Source organism: Lynx canadensis, chromosome C2 (genome assembly GCF_007474595.2).
Source record: "Lynx canadensis isolate LIC74 chromosome C2, mLynCan4.pri.v2, whole genome shotgun sequence".
Taxonomy (NCBI): Eukaryota; Metazoa; Chordata; class Mammalia; order Carnivora; family Felidae; genus Lynx; species Lynx canadensis.
This window is the reverse complement of record NC_044311.2, coordinates 79,648,112-79,670,238: the sequence shown is the minus strand read 5'-3', so window position 1 is coordinate 79,670,238 and position 22,127 is coordinate 79,648,112. Positions and strand designations below refer to the sequence as shown.

At 40.5% G+C, this 22,127-nt stretch overlaps 1 protein-coding gene across 5 annotated transcripts in view; it reads right to left on the bottom strand.

Annotated features, from left to right (window-relative positions):
- Positions 1-22,127, bottom strand: part of LOC115523314 (LIM domain containing preferred translocation partner in lipoma) — a 679,286-nt gene that overhangs the window by 430,518 nt on the left and 226,641 nt on the right. For all 5 annotated transcript variants that reach the window (XM_032594731.1, XM_030329251.1, XM_032594730.1 and 2 more), the window contains one exon: positions 18,361-18,565. In XM_032594731.1, coding sequence (XP_032450622.1) covers positions 18,361-18,550 — 190 coding nt within the window. In that variant the 5' untranslated portion in view covers positions 18,551-18,565. The remainder of the gene's footprint in view (positions 1-18,360; positions 18,566-22,127) is intronic.

Genomic DNA, 22,127 nt, shown 5'->3' with positions numbered 1-22,127 from the left:
TTACTACCTTCCAAGACCTTGTATTCTTTTCCACTTAGAGTAAGGAAAAAACAGTTGTTTATTTTTTTAAGTGTCCTTATTTATTTTGAGGGGGATGGGGGTAAGGGGAAGAGGGAGAGAGAGAGAAAGAGAGAGAGAGGATTCCAAGCCGGCTCTGTGCTGATAGCACAAGGCTCAATCCCATGAACGGTGAGATCATGACCGAGCTCAAATCGAGAGTTGGACACTTAACCCACTGAGCTACCCAGGAACCCTGAAAAAAAGTATTTTAAAAATATAGGGGCACCTGGGTGGCTCAGCCAGTTAAGCGTCCAACTTCGGCTCAGGTCATGTTCTCGAGGTCCGTGAGTTCGAGCCCCGTGTCGGGCTCAGTGCTGACAGCTCAGAGCCTGGAGCCTGCTTCAGATTCTGTGTCTCCCTCTCTCTCTGACCCTGCCCTGCTTGCACTCTGTCTGTCTCTCTCAAAAATAAATAAACAATTAAAAATGCATATATATATATATATATATATACACACACACACATTATTTTTTAAATGTCAACCATAAAAATATCACACAGTATTAGTACATATATTATATATATATTAGTAAATATACATACACATATCAGTATTTTATTTAAAAAGAACAGTGCCATGAGCGAGTCCAACAAGCTATGCTAACGATTGTAATGGCAGCTCTTGGTACTTGCATGTTTGTTTAGGAAAAGGAATTCTCTTAAAGAAATTTGCCATTCTCCATCTGCAGTCAATGGCATCATGTTCAGTTTTGCGTCCTGACAGAAGCGTCTTTCTAGGATAGGCTGGATAAAAATAATTCAAGATGGTAGAAGGTATAAACCTCCAGTTACAAGATACATCAAGTCCTAGGGATATGACATACAGCATGGTGACCATAGTTAATAATACTGTATTGGATTTTTGACGCTTACTAAGAGATTAAATCTTAAAAGTTCTTATCACAAGAAAAAAAATAGCATAACTACACATGGTGATGGATGTTATCTGAATTTACTGTGGTCATCATCTTGCAATATAAACACATATCAAACTATTATGTTGTATACCTAAAACTAACATTGGCTATATGCCAATTATAACTCACAATCTTGTATTTTTTTTATTTTTTAATGTTTATTTTTGAGAGAGAGAAAGAGACAGAGAATGAGCGAGGGAGGGGTAGAGAGAGAGGGAGACAGAATCTGAAGCAGGCCCCAGGCTCTGAGCTGTCAGCACAGAGCCTGATATGGGGCTCAAACCCACAAACCGTGAGATCATGACCTGAACCAAAGTCGGACGCTCAACTGACTGAGCCACCCAGGCACCCCTAGAACTCAGTTTTTTTTTTAAGTTTTTAAAGTTTTAGAAACACTGCAATGGAAATGTCCAGCTTGAAGGAGAGGAGGAGGGGGAGATGAGGGATAGATCCACTATCTTAGAGGCGTGAAAGGATTCATATCAGCAAAGGGACTGCAAGCTTTAAGGGCAGAGCTGGGACCAAAAGTAGACCGGAGGGGCAGCAGTTTCCACCTAAATATGGGAAAATACCTTTTTAATCTAAAGGTAACACAGGTAACACTATAAATAAAATCTGTTCTCACCTCCACTGTATATTCAAGCCAGAGCAAACTTAAGACATAGTAAGAGGACATATCTGCACTAGGGCGATTGCTACTAAGTTTACATCCCTCCAGGGGATGTTGTTATTCTAGTTTTGCTGTTGTTGTTTGGATATAGAACCCTCGTATCTCTTACTAAATTTGCGAGTAGGTATTTTAAGCCTTACTCCCTCTGCAAAAGGGAACTACTCCCACTGTATTGTCTCAAGTATTATTACATGTAAAACTGTCAGTTTTAGGAGACTCAATCTGAACCAAGCCACCTTCATAAACTTTGTAACTATTATTTACTCGATAGATATTCACTGAATGCTTCTTCTGTGTCTCAACCATGGTAGGCATTGTGAATTTAATGGTGCCCAGCAGAGTCCCTGCTCGCAAAGCCAAACAGTCTAGGTGACAAGGTAGCTCTTGACGTTACCTCACCAGACTAAGTACCTATTTGGTTTGTCTGTTTGCTCTTCCCCGTTCCTTTCCCAGAGATGTGTAACTCAAAAGCGATGAAGGGAGAGGGCCCATTTAATGAGGACTGGGTCACAATCAGAGAGATGCGACCAGATTGTACAGCTGGTTTTCTATTGTTGTTGTTGTTTTTCTTGGAAAGCAGGTGTTGACAGCTTTAAGCACTAACTAAACTCTGCAGAGATTATAAACTTAGAAGACTAAGAGATATGCCCACATTTTTTAAAGGCAGCTTTCAAGTCAAAATTAAGGTAAACTTTCCATAAAATCAGAGCTGTCCAAAGACAGAACAAGGAGTTTCAGTTTCCTCCATTAGAAATAGCCAAGAAAACCTGTAGGGACACCTTGGGAAAGATGATTTATCAGGTGTTCAGTATCAGGTGAGAGACTGGTCCACCTCAGTAGTTCTTGAAACCAGAGAAGTGTTCCCCCAAAATGGTGCCAATTCTAGACCAATTACTTCAGAATATCTGAGAATAAGACCCTAGTCTTGGTATTTTTTGGAGGTCCCCGGTGATTGTTAAGTGTAGTGAGGGTGGAAAACCATGGAGAGACATTTATTAAAACGCTTGCAGTACTGCACTGGCTGTATTCTAGGAAGCCTGCAGACTTTAAGCCATACAGCAAAAAGGAAGGGACACTGTCATACCCTTTTCCACATCAGCAAGGTCATCAAGGAGAAAGTCGAACAGGCTAGTGTTCTAGCTTGTAATAAACGAGTCCAAGTTCTAAGATGTGCTCACGAGGGAGAAAGGTCAGAACTATCAATAATATATTGGATACAGACAAAGAAAAGAAGATACACACATTTTGACATTCCAGAGACCATTAAGGCTCTGCATGGAATAGGTGTACTGAGTAAGATACGCATTTTATGTTGTCAGGGGGTACTTGTTTTTCTTTCGTTCATGCATTCATTTATTCATTTGTTCATTCGTTCATTTTTTTGGTTTTAACCAGAAAATTCCCTAGTTACATTCTTACCTCTTCCAATGCTGTATTAAAGTGAATTAGATGTTTGCAAACTTCACTGGGACTTGGGGAAGACTGGCAGGAGAGACCACGCAGCAAAATTCTTGTATCAAGGGAAAAGCTGTGGCTTTCGGTATTGAACAAAGTTCTACCAAAGGCATAAGAGTAGAAGCCAGGTATATAAAATAAGCCGAGAGCCCCCATTGAATGTCTATGATTTCTAAGTACCGTAATATGCTAACACTAGAAAACAGCCTATTTTTAGTACTTGAGGTTGTTTTTGAAAATCACCAATCTTTTGAACCTTGTTTTTCTTTTTTTTTCCTACTACAGCTTTTCTGTGCCTTCAAAGTTACTGAGGATCATTGACCAAGATTCTCCACAGCAAAAGGGAACAGTGGTAATAAGGTTGTCAGAACCTGGGAAAGAAAAGTCCACCTCTACCCTTCACTGACCTAGAGGAAGAGAAAGGTAAATGCATCGGTCAAGGCCAGAGCGAAAGCTGGCATTAGCCCCAAGAGAAAAATGCAGAAGTTCTGACTCTCAGCCCTTATTGCAAACCACCAGCCATTCTCACTTCCCCTGCCAACAGAGCTGACTTTTGTCAGTGAGGGAAGAACTAAGTTTCACAAACAATTAGCACAATAAGAAATAAGGGTGGGGTACTAAGGGACCATAACCATGGTGACTGCTTTGTGACTCTAAGATCACTGACAGGCTTTAAAAAGAAATGGATTTGTTCCTTCAACATTGTATTAGATCGCTTTATAATGAAATCAAGTTGGTGACTGTCGGTGGTACTGGTATCGTTGAACCTTCTGTTCAGGAGCACAAAAAGCATCAGAGAATAAAGAGAGAGGCAAAGTTGACCTGACCAGTTAGCTTTCAAAATATAAAAGCTGCCATAAGAGCCACCGCAAATTAGCCAGGGCAGAAAAGCAAAAGGGGGTTTTCTACAGCCATTAATTGCCATATTACCATTATTATCATTATATAATACAGTACCATATGGAGAGCATTAAATAGTGTACGAGACTCAGGCCAACTAGGTTAAGCAATGGCCTCCTTGAATCAAAACCTATTGCCCCTTGAGGCCCGCAGAGCTGCCTTGATTAAACACAGCGGCAGGCTCCAGTTGAAGGGATGATTCTTCTTTTTTGAAGGGAGGTGGAATAGAGTAATTGCCAGATGTTTGCAATTTTAGCTATAAAAAGATGGCTGCTTTCCATTCCTGAGTATGTTGAATCTTTTTTTTTTTTTTCCTTTCTACCCAAGCTATTGTGGTTCACTAAAATAGGCCACTGCACTGATGAATCATCGTTCAAAACTGCAATAATGGAAGCAGAACAAATATGACATTTTAAATTCACATAGAAGAGAAATAAGTAAAACTGTATGGGTAATAGTTCTATGCTAAGCAACAGAAAACATGTTGCAGTATAAGGGACCTGATTTGGGTTCAGACGAGTTATTCTTGAATCTGCTCTTGACTGTTCTCTACCTGTAAGACCAGGTCCAAGCAATCTCATCATGGAGACTTGATCTCCTCAAATACCAAATGGTGTCACTATCCCCGCCCAGCCTCGCTCTCAGAAGAAAGAACTTACGCCTCGCCTTGGATGGGCGCTGTCCAGAGAAGATGTGCAAATGTATACGAAAGTATATCAAAACCATATATCGTGATATAATTGCACATACAGTGTACATTATTTTGTATGTGCATTATATTTTCTGATAAATATTAGAAACCCTCTCCCAATGCCACCACAAAATACTCAGTTCTCTGTTCAAACAGTGCCTTCTAAATCTGGTGAGATGAAAATGAAAATCTGGCTTTTACTTAAACAAAAGCAATATAACTGGATTGAGAGACTGGTGACCTCTTAGACAAGGGATGTTATCTTTCTTAATGAGTGAGCTAAGCATCTCCTTGAGGGTCTGATGACATACGGACACTTTCTGTGAAAAGAGACATACACATGGACCAAGTTTAAACACAATTTCAGGGCACTGGCTAAATCCCAAATATGAATCCTGGGGATGAGCGGGACGCAAGATAAAATTCCTAATTAATTTTTTTTCTCAGAAAATATAATTAATAACATCTTTAGAATCTCTCTGCCTCATTGGATAAGTTGGAAAATAAAAGATTTTAAAAATTAATAAAAATCACCAGTTTATATTGTTTGTTCTATATAACTTTCATTTACATTATTATCTGTAATGATAGTTCAATAATAAAAATGCTACTTCTTGGGGCGCCTGGGTGGCGCAGTCGGTTAAGCGTCCGACTTCAGCCAGGTCACGATCTCGCGGTCCGTGGGTTCGAGCCCCGCGTCAGGCTCTGGGCTGATGGCTCAGAGCCTGGAGCCTGTTTCCGATTCTGTGTCTCCCTCTCTCTCTGCCCCTCCCCCGTTCGTGCTCTGTCTCTCGCTGTCCCAAAAATAAATAAACGTTGAAAAAAAAAATTAAAAAAAAAATGCTACTTCTTAAAGAGACAATAAACATGAATCTTTTTTTTTCATGGCATAGTTCAAGTAAAGTCTCTGAGAAACATGTTCTACAATTTTAAAATAGTATATATCAACACATCACAATTCTAGCAGGTCAAACTAAGACATTCAATCCTAAAAACATCACCAAAGCACAAAAAAGAATAAAACTAAGGCTATTTTCAAAAACAATCATCGAGAGTTACATTTGGACAATAATAATTTAAAAATCTATGGTTGTAAAAACTATGGATTATGATTCCCAGAGCTAATACCCACATTTTAATTTTAATAATAACAACAACAGTAACAACAGCAGCTTCCACTGACTTAGCGATTATTTTGTGCCATACTATGTCAATGTATTCACTGGATTTTGAAAACAACTCTTTGAGATATATTTTTAAGATACATATATATATATAATTTTTTGACATATATATTTATTTAAAGTAAGAACAAATTGAGACAGCTTAAGCAGCTACTTAACCTAATTAGTCCAAGTTCCCAGAGAATTAGGGGTAAAATCAAAACTTAAACCGAGATCTATCCGATGCTGGAGTCTCCGTGCTTAACCACCGCCTGCCATGAGTCTTCCCTCTTTTAGCCTTCCAGTCCTGTCCTGCTCCCAAGTAAACTCTTTTTTCTGAGTCCTCTGAGAAAATAATCATAGAGCCACCTCACAGAATTTAAAGCTTTATATTGCTAGTTAACTGGTCATTTTCATATGTCAAGTTTCTAATGAAAATATAAACCGCTTAAGGATTAGGATGTGTTTTTACTTGCTTCCTATCTCTTATAGAGCCCTATTAAATTAAAATGTCATGAGGCATATCTGAATTGTCCCCACTAGAGGAACCGAAATAAATGCAGAGGGTGAGGTATGAAAAAGTAAAATCCATCTACCAGGGACTACATTTAATGGGCATATGTGACACTTCAAGGTCACCTCAAATGGCGATATTTCTAGTGACATATCATGTACCTTGGCCATTTCTTTCCTGGTAAATAATTTTTATTTAGGAAAGTAGTACCTGAATACTGGAAGGAAGTACCTGATAAAATCCATATCGTGATTATATATATGAACAGATCACTAACAAAAACAGCAAATTTACATGTCATTGAAATTTCATTTTAATGCCAATAAAACTATCAATGATATCTAACAAGTTTAAGCAAGATGGCATAATTCACGCAACCTAACAGAGATTTCAAATAGTTATTGAAGAGCTTTCTGAAATAATGTCTTCTTGACATTACTTTGGCTTTTTTTTTTTTTACTTCTGTACATTATCCTGTACACGCCAATGCACACGTGATTCTAATGGATTTTTGCACGTTATTTGGATGACTTCAATTTTCAAACAGCTCTAAATGGTAATGATTGGGGAAAATAACAGCGATAAGATTTTCTTCTTTTAAGATAAAATACTAATAGCATTAAAACCAGATGCAGTGTAGTGCTAAGAAAAAGTCTACACATGGAGTTAGGAGACAGGGATTCAAATCCCAGCTTTGCCCTGTGCTGGTTGTTTCACTTTATATTATATTCTCTGCAGATTGAGAGTGATGATACCTATCTTTTACAGTGTAGCCAAAGATTAACAGTAAAGCAGAGTGCATTTTAGATGAAATAGGATAATAAATCTACTAAAAAAGTTTTTCACATCCTTATGACAATGTTCTGCCAGAGAACTCGTTTTAGTGGTAGTAATAATTGTTGATTATTACACAATTGTTATTCTATATTACCAATATTTTACTTAAGGGGAAGTGCCAAAATTTGGTCAAATGTGGCTTCTACATTTATAAGCCTTACTGTGGGTCCTCTGAATCTTAGATTTTTCATTTGTCTTTAGGAACTATAATAATGTAGGAACCATAATGTTATAGGATATTGTGCCAACTGGACTAGATATTATGTGGGAAAAGCATTTGAAATCTACTCATATCCACACACACACGCACACACACACACACACACACACACACACACACACACACACACACACACACACACACACCTTTAAAGCTGCAAGTTGTAATGAATATTTTACAATAAAGTGCTTCTTTCATTGCTTCCTGTGCAGCAGACCATCTATTCTGTTTGAGATCAGCAACATTCAAAGCAATGTAAAGAATGGATGGGAAGAGAGAATACTGGTGGTCAAAGTGCTAGGAAGCCTGAAGTGCCACATCTCAGGGACCTATACTCTTCTCTCCCTAGTGTTGTGCTCAGCCTTCCAGACTCTGGCAACAGTAAATTTAAGAAAGGATGATAAAAATATAATACCATGATTTTTTTTTTTTTTGTCTTACAGTTCCTAGGGTCAATCATTGTTCCAGGGTATGGTTTCTTTATATGGTATATTTGCCCAAAGGCTCAGGTGCCAGATTTATTTTTATAATATCCATAATGAATCCATTTATAGATGATTTACATAGGCCTGTCATGACCCAAAATCAGCTGAGATTTCAAGCATCCCTTCCTGAAGCAACACAATAGCAAGTGCTCTATAATGCACAAGCTTGGGCATCGCTGAGTATTCTAGAAGAATCTTTTTTTTTTAATCTCCTTTCTTCTGTTTTTGGATCCCAATTAAAATTCCTTGAGACAACATATGCAAAAAACTATGTTATGATGATAAAAGCACAGAAGGAAAACCATAGCAAGGTGAAGAATGATTTGAGTCCCTGAACCTCTACATTGTTCACATGATAAAAGATACTTAAGACTTCAAAAGCCACTGCCATTAACTAAGGAGAGTTTGTGTACTCCCAAGACCTGCAGAAGATTCAAAAGGCATTAAAACACTGGCCCCTGGAGTTATTGAAACAAATGAATGGCTCCCAAACTTCAATTGAGTCTCAATCAGAATTATATGGGGAGTTTTGCTTTGTTTCGTTTTGTTTTGTTTTGTCTTCATGCAGATTCCTGGGGCCCATGCCTTGAGATTTTAAATCTGTGGTACTGACATGAGCCCCAGGGCTTGTGTGTTTTCTTTTCTTTAAAAAAAAATGTTCCCCAAGTCTTTCTGATGACTGGCCAGCTTTGACCATTGTTTAAACCATACATTATAACAGTAATCATGAAAGTGTGGTAAGAGAATTCGATATGCATGCAAGATGGCACTTGAGAAGGAGAAGAAACCATTTTTAAATACATCCATCCATACATATAAACTCATAGAAAGTTGTAAAAATTGTTTAGACTCTCAGTTTCTTCCAGTGGTAACATCTGATAATGGTAGAATACAACATCAAAACCAGGAAACTGACCTTGTTGCATTACTGTTAGCTAGCCCTGACTCAGTTCCCGCCATTTTTTGACCCACATGCATTTGTGCGTGTATATAATTCTATTCCAGTTCATCCCATGCATAGATCCGTGCAACTACCTCCACAACCAAGATCCAGAACTGCTCCACCATCACAGAAAGACTCCCTGTTGCTTTTTCTTGGTATGAACACCCACTCCTGCCCCACTCCATCCTTCATTTCTGTTCCCTAGCAACCACTAATGTGTTCTCCATCTCTGGAGTTTTGTCATCTCAAGAATGTCTTATAAATGGAATCACACCGTATATGTAACCTTCTGAGACTGACTTTTTCTTTTTTCATTAAGCATAAAGCCGTTGAGGTCAATCCAGGTTATTGCATATTATCAATAGTGCAATCCTTTTTATTGATGAACTGTATTAATGCATTGTTTGGAGATACTGGACTTTGTTGAAACATTTACCTATATGAAGGACATGTGGACATTGCCTTTATAGTATTTAGTCATCATGAAAAAAGTTGCTATGAACATTCATGTACAGGTTTCTGTGTGAACATAACTTTCATGTCTCTGAATTGAATTCCCAGGAGTGCAACTGCTAAATCATATGCTCAGGACATGTTTGGGAAAGACGCTGCCAAAGTTTTACAGAGTCGTTACACAATTTTACACATTCTTACCAGCAACATATGAGTGATCCAGTGTCTCCTCATCCCTACGGCATATGACTTTTTTTTAAATTTCAGCCATTCTAATAGATGTATGGTAATATTTTATTGTATTTCTATATTTACTTTTATTTTCAAAAAAGAAATTAAGCTTTGTTTAGATTTAAAATATGAAGTGACGATATTACTATGTATTTACATAATTTAAAAATAAACTAGGGGGCACCTGAGTGGCTCAGTCGGTTAAGCATATGACTCTTGATTTCAGTTCAGGTCATGATCTCATGGTCATGTGACTGAATCCTGCCTCGGGCTCTGTGCTGACAGCTTGGAGCCTGCTTGGGATTCTCTCTTTTCTCTCTCTCTCTCTCTCTCTCTCTCTCTCTCTCTCTGCCCCTCCCCCGCTCATGCACACACACTCAGTCTTTCTCTCTCTCAAAATAAATAAAAATAAATAAGATTCAAGAGCACCTCACCACACAACACCGCATTATTCACCACTTCCAAAGCCAGACAAAAAGGATGAGGAATCTAGCACCTTATTAAGGAATGTACTTCCATAGTTCATTATGCTGACAGGTTACAAAATAAGAGATTTTGTTAACAATACATGAATGAACTTCTCTTTGTTCTAAAACATCTACTCGACTCTGTCCACATAAATTAATTCTATCACCAGAGCTCCTAAACAAGCCACCCAAAACGCATCAGTGACACAAAACTGTGGCAACCCTGGAAGGAATCCAGAGGATCAGAGCTCAGCTTTGCCACTGACTGTTCTGTTATGTTGAACAATCCACCTAACCTCTGCGCCTCTAATACTGGAGTAATAACCCCTGCCTGCAGTCAACAATTTTGTTTGTTATTTACAGCACTCCTAGGGCAAAGGCCCTACACCTTCTAGAAATGTATTAGTGAAATAATGATCCTCATCTCAGAAACAAAAGGGTTGCATTAGATAATTTTTAAGATTTATCCAGGCTCTAGAATTTCACAGTTGAGGCACTGTGATTCCTATCATTGCTATTTGAACTTGATCATCTATATCAGTATAGGGGCACCTGGGTGGCTCAGTCAGTTAAGCGTCTGACTTCGGCTCAGGCCATGATCTCACAGTTCATGAGTTTGAGCTCCACATAGGGCTCCCTGCTGACAGCTCAGAGCCTGAAGCCTCCTTAAGATTCTGTGTCTCCCTCTCTCTCTGCCTCTCCCCCGCTCATGCTCTCTCAAAAATAAATAAAGATTAAAAAATTTTATAAAAAAAAATCTTTACCAATATAACTTTATTACTAATAATTCTAGCTATACCACTACACATGTATTAGTCATATTATACTACTAGAATTATAATTTAGAATAATTATTATAGCATGTAGTAAGATTCTGAAGTGCATTTATTAAGTAAATACTATTTTTTCAATGTTAGTTATTAGGATTAAAAACAATGTTATTTTTATTATAGCAAGAAGTGTGTTCCATGAGGGCAGGGATTAATCTCTGTCTTGCTCACTGCCATTCCTTCAGCCCCCAGAAGACAGCCTAACACAAAATCTGTTTTAAGTAAATGATTGTTGAATAAGTACACCATGGTAATTCCTTAGAGTTGTTAAGATATTTTATGGTTTATAAAACATTTTCATCCTCTGTTATATTTGATGCTCAAAACAATCTTGTAAGATAATATCACCAGCTAATTTTATATATTAAGGAAATGTGGAATAGAAAACATCACCAAGGTCAAGTAGTGAAACTGGGGCTTGAATGTAAATGCCCTGCCCCCCAAGTCAGCATGAATCTTGGCTCTTTCAAGTGTCAGTAAGGCCTGTGAATATTTGGTAAAATCTAATGTCACCCAAAGAAATTACAAATCCTTTTCTCTTCAGGAAGATGTGATGTGAAGATCAAATTAATACAATTATTATCTGACCCTTTAATGAATGAACAGCTGTCCTTTCCTCCCCACACACCCCACCGAGGCTCTGAAAATGAAAACTCATGTACAGCACTCCACAGTCATAGACGAGGCTCAACACGCTTACCTTGAACCAGAAACGGGGCATGCCAGTCAAGCCCGAGTCTCATTAGAGTTCCTGATGTTTCAGTGACTTTGTGACTGTCCTCCTGACAGCCCATGCATAATTATAACAAACGTCTAAGAAGCTGCAATCGCTCTTGTATGATTGCTGGCAACTTAACAGGACTGTCAGGACTACAGAAATAAGATGTTTCACGTTTGTACCTGCAAAGTCACAGGCCAGATTCACCTCTGGTGGCAGGCGACAGAAACTATAGGACTCCAGAGACAAGATGGCACACTGTGAGTCTAAATACTTAGATATGACTGTTCAGAATTCACAGTCAGTTCCCCTACACTTTCTGCCACCTACTATTCTAAGTTTTTACAAACAAACAAACAAAAAAAGTTTACTAACCGTAAGAAGAGAAGCAGCACCAAATTGGCTTATAGGTTAAACACAAAAATGGTAGAGAAAACCCATGCTACATTATTTCTTTAAATATATTGTCATCGGGGGCCATCTGATTCCCTCACATTTTCACTTCTGTTGAGAAAACAAATATGTCCAGCCTAACCAGTTTACATCACTTCACATCACTAATGGCTAGTTCTCTACCAAGTATCAATAACCCACGACTTCCCGATCCCTACGAACCAAGCCTGTCTTGCCTTTTCCAATCTGAGACAATGGAGATACAGTGGAATGAGCACATTTGCGAAACCTGGGCTCTGGCTCCAGTTCAGTGCAAAACTCTTGGATAACCTTGGGAAGCCAGTTCCCTTCCCTCTTAGACTGAGTTTTCACATCTGGCAAATGGAAGGACTGGATTACAAGAACTTCAAACTCTTTTCTACTCCTGCTGCTCAAAGATGTTGTGATTAATGCATGAAGAATGGCTTTGTCAAGAAAGCAGAAATGAAGGAAGACTGGCTGCCATCTCCATCATGGGGAATTCAGTTGTGATGGCAATTTATTCCAGCTACTCCCATCTACTCCAGATTAGCAAATCACCTAAAAACTATTCCCCCTTCATGAGATGGATTAATAACCTCACGGGAGCAGAAAGCATGGAGAGATCTAGCAACAAGTTTTCAGGTTTAGGACCCTCATTGACTAGAATTCATTTCAACCACTCTGATCAGACCTTTCAAGTCTAGGTGAAGCAAGGTAGGCAAAGCTTGAAAGCAGAGGTCTTATCTATATTATATAGAAGTAAATCAGGTAATACAGGTGGAAATAGTTTGTGAAAAGAACAACCACTTTGAAATCAACTCCAAGAAGAATCATGTAATAAAAAAATCATGGAGTTAAAGTGGATGAAGCTGCCTAACCCAATCTCCAATAAATAGAACCCCTTAACATCAGAAAGAGCCCTAGATATGAAAAGTAAAGGTTAGCTCTATTATTTCACTAGCTACATGATTATTAAATAAGTTATTTCACTTCTGGTAGTTTAGCGCTCAGCAAAATGGCAGGAACATCTGCTCTACCTAACTCAGAGAGCTACAGCAAGAATCACCTTTGAAGAATTAAATGACAAAGAATACGGAAGTGTAGGCTAAACTATAAAGGACTATACAAACGCAAAGGGATTCTACTGAAAGTGTTACCTTGAATTTGCACCCTAGGGATTTAATTTTTTAAAATTCTTACATAAAAAATGCTCTTTAAAGGAACTTTATAGAGATTGGAGAACATAAATTTCAGACCACAAGACAACCCCAAATTTACAAACTTGAAAACATTACCAATTATTCTCTATGATAAGCTATTGTAATTATCACATTTCATTCAGCCAAAGTATTAAAAGAGAAAAAGAGATTGTGTGTGTGTGTGTGTGTGTGTGTGCGCATGAGTTTGTTTTCCAATTCCCAGAGTTGCAATTACAGGAAAATTTCAGAACCATCTCAAGAAAATAACATATTAGTAAAGTGGGAAAGCTCAATTACTTTGGTATCTACCAAAAACAGAAAAAGAAAGATCAATACCCTGTTCTGCCATCATAGTCTAAGGCTTTGTGTTCTTGGTTTTGTTTGTTTATTTATTTATTTATTTATTTATTTATTTTGCAAATTTGGAGCAGACAGAAGATCCAGATTACAGTATAAAGATAATCACTGGCTACTACTTTCAAGACCAGAAAAAAAAAAAATGCATTATCTTGTTCTCATCAGTCTAAAATAGAAGATGATGAGACAAAATCATACATGCATAGCAACATCCCACAAAAAATGATGTGGACATTTAACAGGATAAACTTTGTAAGAAGGCAAAACTTAATAAAAAAAAAATATGAAGGCTACTGTACTAAACATGAAAAGGCATTTGGAAACGCAGGGTCATTCAAAGAGGACAGAAGGAACACAAGTTGTTAAAAAAAGATCAGTGGAAAGTTTGAGAACAATGAGCAAAATATGAGGATCTGAAGGCCTAAAGAGCTACTAACTGGGAAAAACAATACCCCACTTTTAAGTGTGCCAAAGCTCTTTAGAGAAAGGTCATTAGCAGAATTCATTATAAACGAATTATGAGAGTTGGGGCACCTGGCTGGCTCAGTCGATGGAGCACACGACTTTTGATCTTGGGGTCATGGACCTGAACCCTACAGCGGGTGCCGGGATGACTTAAATAAATAATTTTTTTTTTAAGAAAATCATGACATACAGGATCACATAAATATAAGCTGATGTGGAAAACATGTGGGTACTTGGCCATTCTCAGCCCGAGTTTAAAAATGAGAAAACAAACCCCAGAGATTGCAGACATAAAACTAAGGTGGGGAAATGGAACGGAAAACTTCCAGGTGGCAGTGGCTCAACAACTCCCGGCCTAAAAGGCTCAAGGAATGGGTATAGGAGGGTAAAAGTAATTCAAACAGGTGGGTCGGGCTCTAGAACTGGCATGCCTGATGGGTAGCTATGAAGCTGGGATCTGTGCCTGAAGAAGCAGGTTTATATTGCTGTGGCCTAACCACCACCCCAAACATTACAGAGCACCTACTATGTGGCAGGGGTGCCGCTGGTGCCATTGGGAGCAAAGGCATGAGTCACGCAGTCCCTGTCTCCAAAAGCTTCAAGTACACTGAAGGAGACAGGCTCATTTACAAGTAAGTCTGTTGGAAGGCTTGTGATAAGAATTGTGATAAGAATTCTACAAGATGGATAAAGAGGTTATGGTGGAGTGAGAAAGAGTCCTCTCCAGAATATAGTTAAGAGGTCCTGGATAAGTCTAGACTCAGACAGAGGGGACCTGAGCTCAGCCCTGAGCAGGCCACACACCTCTGAGCAAACAACTTATACCCCCTGCCCTGCATTTCCCACATTCACACCAGTAAAGGGCCGACTGTATGCTTTCTATTAATTCTAACTTTGTCTTTGCAGTTAAGCTTCTTAGAGGTCAGGCTCTGAATTAAGCTATGAATGAAAAGCCTTTATGGGCTACAAATTGAGGGAGAGTATGTACCAAAGGGAGAAAATAGGTGAGCTGAGGCACAAGACCCCGGCATCTTCAATTCACCCTGTAGGTAAAAACTGTCTTGGGGCGCCTGGGTGGCTCAGTCGGTTAAGCGGCCGACTTCGGCCCAGGTCATGATCTCGCGGTCCGTGAGTTGGAGCCCCACGTCGGGCTCTGTGCTGACAGCTCAGAGCCTGGAGCCTGTTTCAAATTCTGCGTCTCCCTCTCTCTGACCTTCCCCCATTCATGCTTTGTCTCTCTCTGTCTCAAAAATAAACATTAAAAAAAAATTAAAAAACAAAACAAAACAAAACTGTCTTACCTACTATCTGGGGGTTTCACTAATGTTACAGAGCATTCTAAATGAACAAAAACAAAAACAAAAAAAAACAAAAAAAAAGGAAAATGGATATAAACTTTAAAAATGTATAAAAATTTAGACAAAAAAATAACATAAATTATAAAAATGTTTACAGTCACGGAGAATGCACTAACATTTCAATTAAATAGAAAGTAAAGCAAATCTCACACTTCCAACAAATATCATGTCATAATACAGAGCAGATGACGAGATGCAGCTTCATTTAAAAACAAAGTCTGAATATCCATGAACCTTTCCCATATTTATCTTTAAAATGTATATATGCAAGGGAAATTTCTTCTTTCACGTATTCAAAAAAGGTTATATTAAAAAAAGAGAGAGAGAGAGAGAGAGAGAGCAAGATTGGCAGCAGTGCAAGAAAGAATCAAGACTTCAGAAATTAAATGAGACTGAGTTGCTTGAAATGAGGATGCCATATTCCAAACTGTTTACTGCAAGAAAAGAATTACTGAGCCGAGTACTCACCCATCCAGCCATCCGCCATCCATCCAAATATATACACACATAAGAACATACAGACATACATTTGACCATACACAATCATTCCTACTAAAAACACAGTAGCATAATAGGAGCCAAGAGGAACATAAGGACGAGGGAGAAACCATGTCTTGTTGCTTAAATGGGGAAACAAAGCTTACATTCTTACAAGGAAGTATCACCATCACATGGGGCCCGAGAGCCACCTATGCCAAGAAGAGAAGGGCAAAGCAAGTTTAGCACCTGGGGAAGGACAAAGGCCGCGCTTCAGACACTGAACAGCCACAAAACTACCTCGCCTCTCCATATTCCCATTTCCGGTTTTCCATGTGAGAAAAACTCTTTCCTCACAGGGTAACACGAAAAAGCCATAAAACGATCACGGAGAAGCGCAGCATCTCGTACAGCCTACATGCTGAATAGGGGCAGAGCAAAAGCAGGAGGAATAACGGAAAAAAAAAAAAAAAAGCAGAAAGGTGAGGCTCAAAGAACCAGAGGTACACGGAAACATCCCACTCCCAGGGATGGAAGTGGTTTCCTCTGATCTAGGCCATGTCTGGTCATTTTGGAGAAGGTGATACAAGTAGGATTTTGACCAGGGACAAAAGAGGTGGGGGTGGTATGTTGAGAAAGAGCACATGGTCCTGAGCTGCCGTGTTCTGGAGAGGATGCCAGTGTCCCCAGAGCACTAGACAGACAGAGAACGAACCTCGCAGACCACAGCAAAGGGAGTGGGGCATCATAAGTGCACAGAGTCACCCAAGGGGCCAACCCACTGCCACACATAGCATTGGGCGTGGAGGGATCTGAAGGGAGACCACTACCTGCTTCCCTCCTCCCTCTCACATATGCCATGTATTCGCCTACTTAATATGGGACCTGCCCTCCTCCCCTGCCCCTCAGGTGTGTGTCAGTTATCATACTTACCAAGGCTTCCTCACAAGTTTGCCTCCTACTCCAAGAGGGAGTCTATCTTAGTCCTTTCATGTGAGAGAGAAGTCTATTTCAGTTCTCCCCCAAAATGAGGGGACAAAACAATAGTCCCCCAGTAAGCAAACAGGGGAAATGCAGAGAAAGCAAATAAGGAAGCCAACATATGGCCCCTCCTGTCCTGATGAGGAGGGATTCTCTTTCAAATTCCAGCCCTGAGTCCTGCAACCACTAAAGAGAACAAAGACAACCAGTTCCACTAAGTCTGGGAGCAGACACGGAGCCTCCTTCGAAGCCTATAAAACTCAGGCACTGCCACAGAGATTAGTAGAACACCAAGAGTGTCACATACTGTTTTTCCAGAGTAGCACTCTGATGGTCTTATTGTTGCTCCTCCCAGAACAAAAAAATCCATGGCCACAGCCCAGGAGTGCATGCTGATGCCTGACCTTCCTACCACCTGCCTGAGCGTCCAGCCATCTCACACAAGCTGGATATCTGGACTAGGCTTCTGACTCCAGAAGTCATTAAACTCTATTTACAATACCAACAGACTAATGAAGTGTTTGCTGGGGACAGGTAGAGGACTAGGAAGCAAAGAGAAAGACTGCACCATACGACAGGGCGTGACACAGTCTTACGGAAACTTGCTGAAAGAAACACACGCCCGTCACCCAAGAAGCAGTAAGAAACATCATGGAGAGGGTAACGTAAGGTCATTTTTCTAAGTGGTGGTGGGATGAGGGAGAAAACAGAGAAAGGGGTACTGAATCTCCTTTCAGGTCTCCTCTCTCTCAGCTCCCATAAATGGAACGTTCTTCTGCTTGTCAGTTATAAGTCATTATTTCATGGGTTTGGATGAGCTGCTGACATTGACTGGTAAAAATATGGAAACTCTTCCAGCAAAGAGTACAGCACCCTGCACTGTCTGAGAGGTTCAGTGTGTGAATGTGCATGGACCTATGCACCTGAGATGCTGAGCTCGTGTGGATCATCAAAACCTGATCAAAACTGAATGGACTGCCATTACAACGTCTAGAACTAGGTTTCATTCACATTTGCCTATGACCTTCTACAAACGCAGATCTCACAGAGCTCTCTGGACAACTTTATCCTAAGTAGTCTAGGGGAGGAAAGATAGCCAACGAAGGTTAAACAATTCCAGTGAGGTACCTTCATATGGGTTTCCAATCAGACCACTGCCTGGCACCACATGGGGCCACTTGTCCCATGTCAAGAGGGAGGGGCAGCTGGGTAGCAGACACATCTCTACATGAGATGAGGTGAAAGGATAACACGGTAGAAGGGCACTGGGCTACGAATGAAGAGACCAAGGTTCTAGTTTTGGCTCTAGACCAAACTCACTGTACACCCACAGCCAGATAACCCCTAGGAGGTCTCACTCTCTATGTCCCTAAAAGAAAGGTTCGCTTTGATAGTTTCTAGATGCTTTTTAACGTTTGACAGTCTATTAACTACAATAAGCACAGCGAATTCTTGAGCTAACCTTTTTCCGACACAACACTGGACAGATGAGTCACTCTTATTATACTGAACTCTCCCACTTTGGGCACCCAACTCTAAAATCCCCCCCACTTACCTTCACCTCCAGGTTTGTATGGGTTGTACTTGGGCTTTGGAGCAACTACTGGTGCAAACTTCTTGGGTGGTTGTTGTGTGGACACTGAAATGCTGGGAGTCCCAAAGGAATGGGTGGTCTCCATCCGTGCAGGCACATGGCCAAGAGGCTCACCAGTACTTTTGGGTGGCAGCCAAGACGGATGAGACATTGTCGGAATCTGAAACTAAAAAGAAATAAACACAGTTGGTTGGTTTCCAGAAGCACAAAAATGGAAGCAACCCACCTCTCGCTTCATCATAATTTCATCTTAATCCATACTTGAAATCTTGACAAAGCTCTCTGAGAAGGAAGAAAGAGAAAAGGTAAATGGGGGGACCGGGAAGAGGAGGAAGGGAAGGAACAGGAAAAACTGACCATGGGAGGAGAAAATAGAAACTCCCTCACCAATCTTGAATACTTCTTCTGACAGTTACCTCTTTAGCACTAACACTCTTCAGGAAATGGATATGATAAGAAATGTTCCCTAACCCAAAGGAGAATCTGATACCAAACAAGGTTGCAAAAAGGCTCCAACTTTATCAATAACCTATGAAAATGATTACCAACCAATGACATGGTGATAAGTTACCTAAATGAAGTGATATTACCTAAGTGAGATAAAAAAGAAAGAAAAGTGTTTCTGGGATGCAGAAAAAGGTAAGATTATTCTTGTTGGGAGCAAAATGAAGACCTTACTGATGAGGTGCCCCTCAGACTGGGCCCTGAACTGGCAGAGGCCAGTCCGAACCGTGTCAGCAAAGTGGCACAGGCAGAAAAGTACACAGCACTTATGCTTGGTGTGACCGGAGCAGGAATAAGGAAAAGCAGCGAGCAAACAACTAAAACATGGGATGCAACCAATGCCCAGACAGCTTTGCACCCTAGCCCGGGGAGCCTGAATGTATTAGGTCAGCATTAAGGAGGCACCCAAAGTTTATTCTTGAAACAAGGGCATAACCAGGGCATGTCCGGATACTTTCAAGTGATCCCTCTTAGAGGAACCGTCCTGCTCCCCACCAAGGGGGCACTTGCAAATCGGGGGGAGGGGGACTTTGTTGGCCACAATGCCTGGGACCGTACCGGTGCTTAGTAGCAAGACACTAGGGATATTCAACACCTGTAATGAACAGGTCAGCCCCACGTGACCAAGCATCAGGAGCTGTGCTGAGCCAGTATCATAGAGAAGATTTATGAACAACTTAGCTGGTGGGGGGGGGAGGGGAGGGACAGCCCAGCCAATGTACTGTTCTGATGGGATTACAATACACTATGTGAGGAAAGAAAAAGGATGTCTTGTCTGTCAGGGTAAGCCAGTCACCCCTCCAGGGAGCCTGCAGGCTGGGGCTGAGCTTCCCGGACATCTTGCTGAAGAGGAGGGCTCTCCAAGCCTGATTGCAACAGCTCTCCAGCACAGGGAGGCCCGGAAGCCACCCTGCGCCGACTCGCAGCCCCACATCCACCCAGTAATTTATTAATTGAACTGAATTAATTGAGAGGGCTCCATGATTACCTCCAGATGTCTGTAAAAACAAAGAACACTGGAAACACAGAGAAAAATAAAGGCCTCCGTCCATGGCATGGCACCGGAGATGGGGTGACAGTGATAGGAAGGGCACAGTGTTGGCCAGGTAGTATCAGAAGGAATGGCATGACCTTGAACATCGCCCCCCCCCCCGCCCCGCCAACCCTGACCCTGCATCAGGGCCGCAGGTACCTCAACTCTCTCAGAGTTAAAATCAAGCCCTGCCCCCACTAACTCGCAGAGTTTTAGGACAACCAATGAGATAACAACATTAGAGTGTCTTATATACTATAAAGTGCTATGCAAAGTGAGAGAAAGAAAATGCTTGCAATAGTTTTCTCCGTTTTTAGAAGGGGATGACGGGAATCATTGAGGAAGCCTCTAAACTAGGAATCAGGAGGCTTCTGTTGCTGAAGCCAGTGGTGACCCTGGCTTTTCAGTCTGGTTGTAGGGAGCTTCTTTTCCTCTCCCTCCCTTGTACCTTGTGCACAGGGTATGTACAGACACTTATTAAACTGTGAGTCCCTTGAAAGGGCAACGACCAGGATGCTTGGGTGGCTCAGTAGATTGAGTGTCAGACTCTTGATTTCAGCTCAGGTCATGATCCCAGGGTCGTGGGATCGAGCCTGGCATCTGACTCCACGCTGAGCATGGAGAATCTGCTTAAGATTCTCTCTCTCACTCCCTCTACCCCAGCATCCCCACTTTGCTCTCTCTCCCTCTCTCTCTCTCAAATAAAAATAAATAAAATATTAAAAAAGGAAAGGGCAATGACCATATTTTACACATTTCTAAAACCACCATTAAGGCCAAGCACAAAACCAATATGGAAACCATGAGTCTGGGTTACTCATTGTTCTGAAGCCTGGCAGCAAATTAACAATCATATGAGAAGATTTCTCTCAGGATTGAAGAACACTAATCTCGGTTTTGTGTATGTACTTTTTTTAATTGAGTCTCAGTCTCCTACTGAAAGGGGATGAAAGTGTCTGTTCTGCTTTCAACATGACTAAAGTGAGCACAGGTCAGGACCAAGTAGGATAAAATAAAGCTTTAAAAACTCTCATGCCCTATGCACATTTGTAGTATACATTTTAGCTGTACGTTAACATTATCCTCGCAACTTTTCTCTAAACCTAAAGTCATTCCAAAATAGAAACTTTAAAAAATGGGTTACTATAGGATGCAGTGATTTCTAAAGCAAAGAGGCACATTTCCAGATCAATCCCACATTGCCAATTGACTGTAGAATCCTGGCTTTTTCAGATATGCCGTAGATATAAAAGAACAGGCAACTTCTGGGAAAGTATAAAAAATGTGAACTTCAGCATCAAGATGCAAGTAATTGACTCCACCATTTTACAGTCATCCCCAGTACCTCACGGTACCCTGGTATTGCCCTCCTCATAGACACAGCTCCAGCCCCACCCCCTGACAGTGCCAGGGCCTGGCCATCTATCTGTTCGCGGATGACCTCTATGGCATCTCCTCATACCATCCTTCCACATGTCAACAGGGGTCCAGTGACACCATTCAGAGCATTTGTAATGAATTTCAAATGCTGTGCCCACCATCTACACTGCCATTTTCCTCCCGTCACTTTATACCAACCTTCACTTTCTACCAAGCCCTATTTTTCTTTTCTTTTTTTTTTTAATCTTGACCCAACACAAATGTGTCTGATGCTGTGAACATTTCCCGAACTCCACCTTCCCAACAAAAGAGTAGCTTAATTTTGGGGTCTTCTAGTACTTGTATCGTACTTACAACAATCCACAGGGACTGACCCAGTGAGCGGGAAGCTTCTGAGTAGTCTCACTATATGACTTCTGAGTAGTCTCACTATATGAGCCAGCAATGCTGGCTCGAAAGTCTTTAAGCAAGTCATGTTACAGATAAGTGTGTGAATGAATGAATGTTGATCTGTTTGTTTACTCATCCCTCTTTAGAATCTCTGTATCTTCCTTCTTAGCCTCCAGTGATAGAGTCAACTCTTTTCCTTAATTTAGCAATGGAATTAATCATTTTGATAGATTTCCAGATATTGAACCATGTCTACATTCCTAGGGAAAAAAGCCTACTCACAGTTGTACTATTTGATATATTGATGAATTAAATACGCTATTTTGTATAGAAATTTTTTTACCGATAATCGTAAGTAAGATTATCCTGTAGTATTTTTTTCTCTACTTGTTTTACTTCTCGTTATTCGGTTTTAACATGA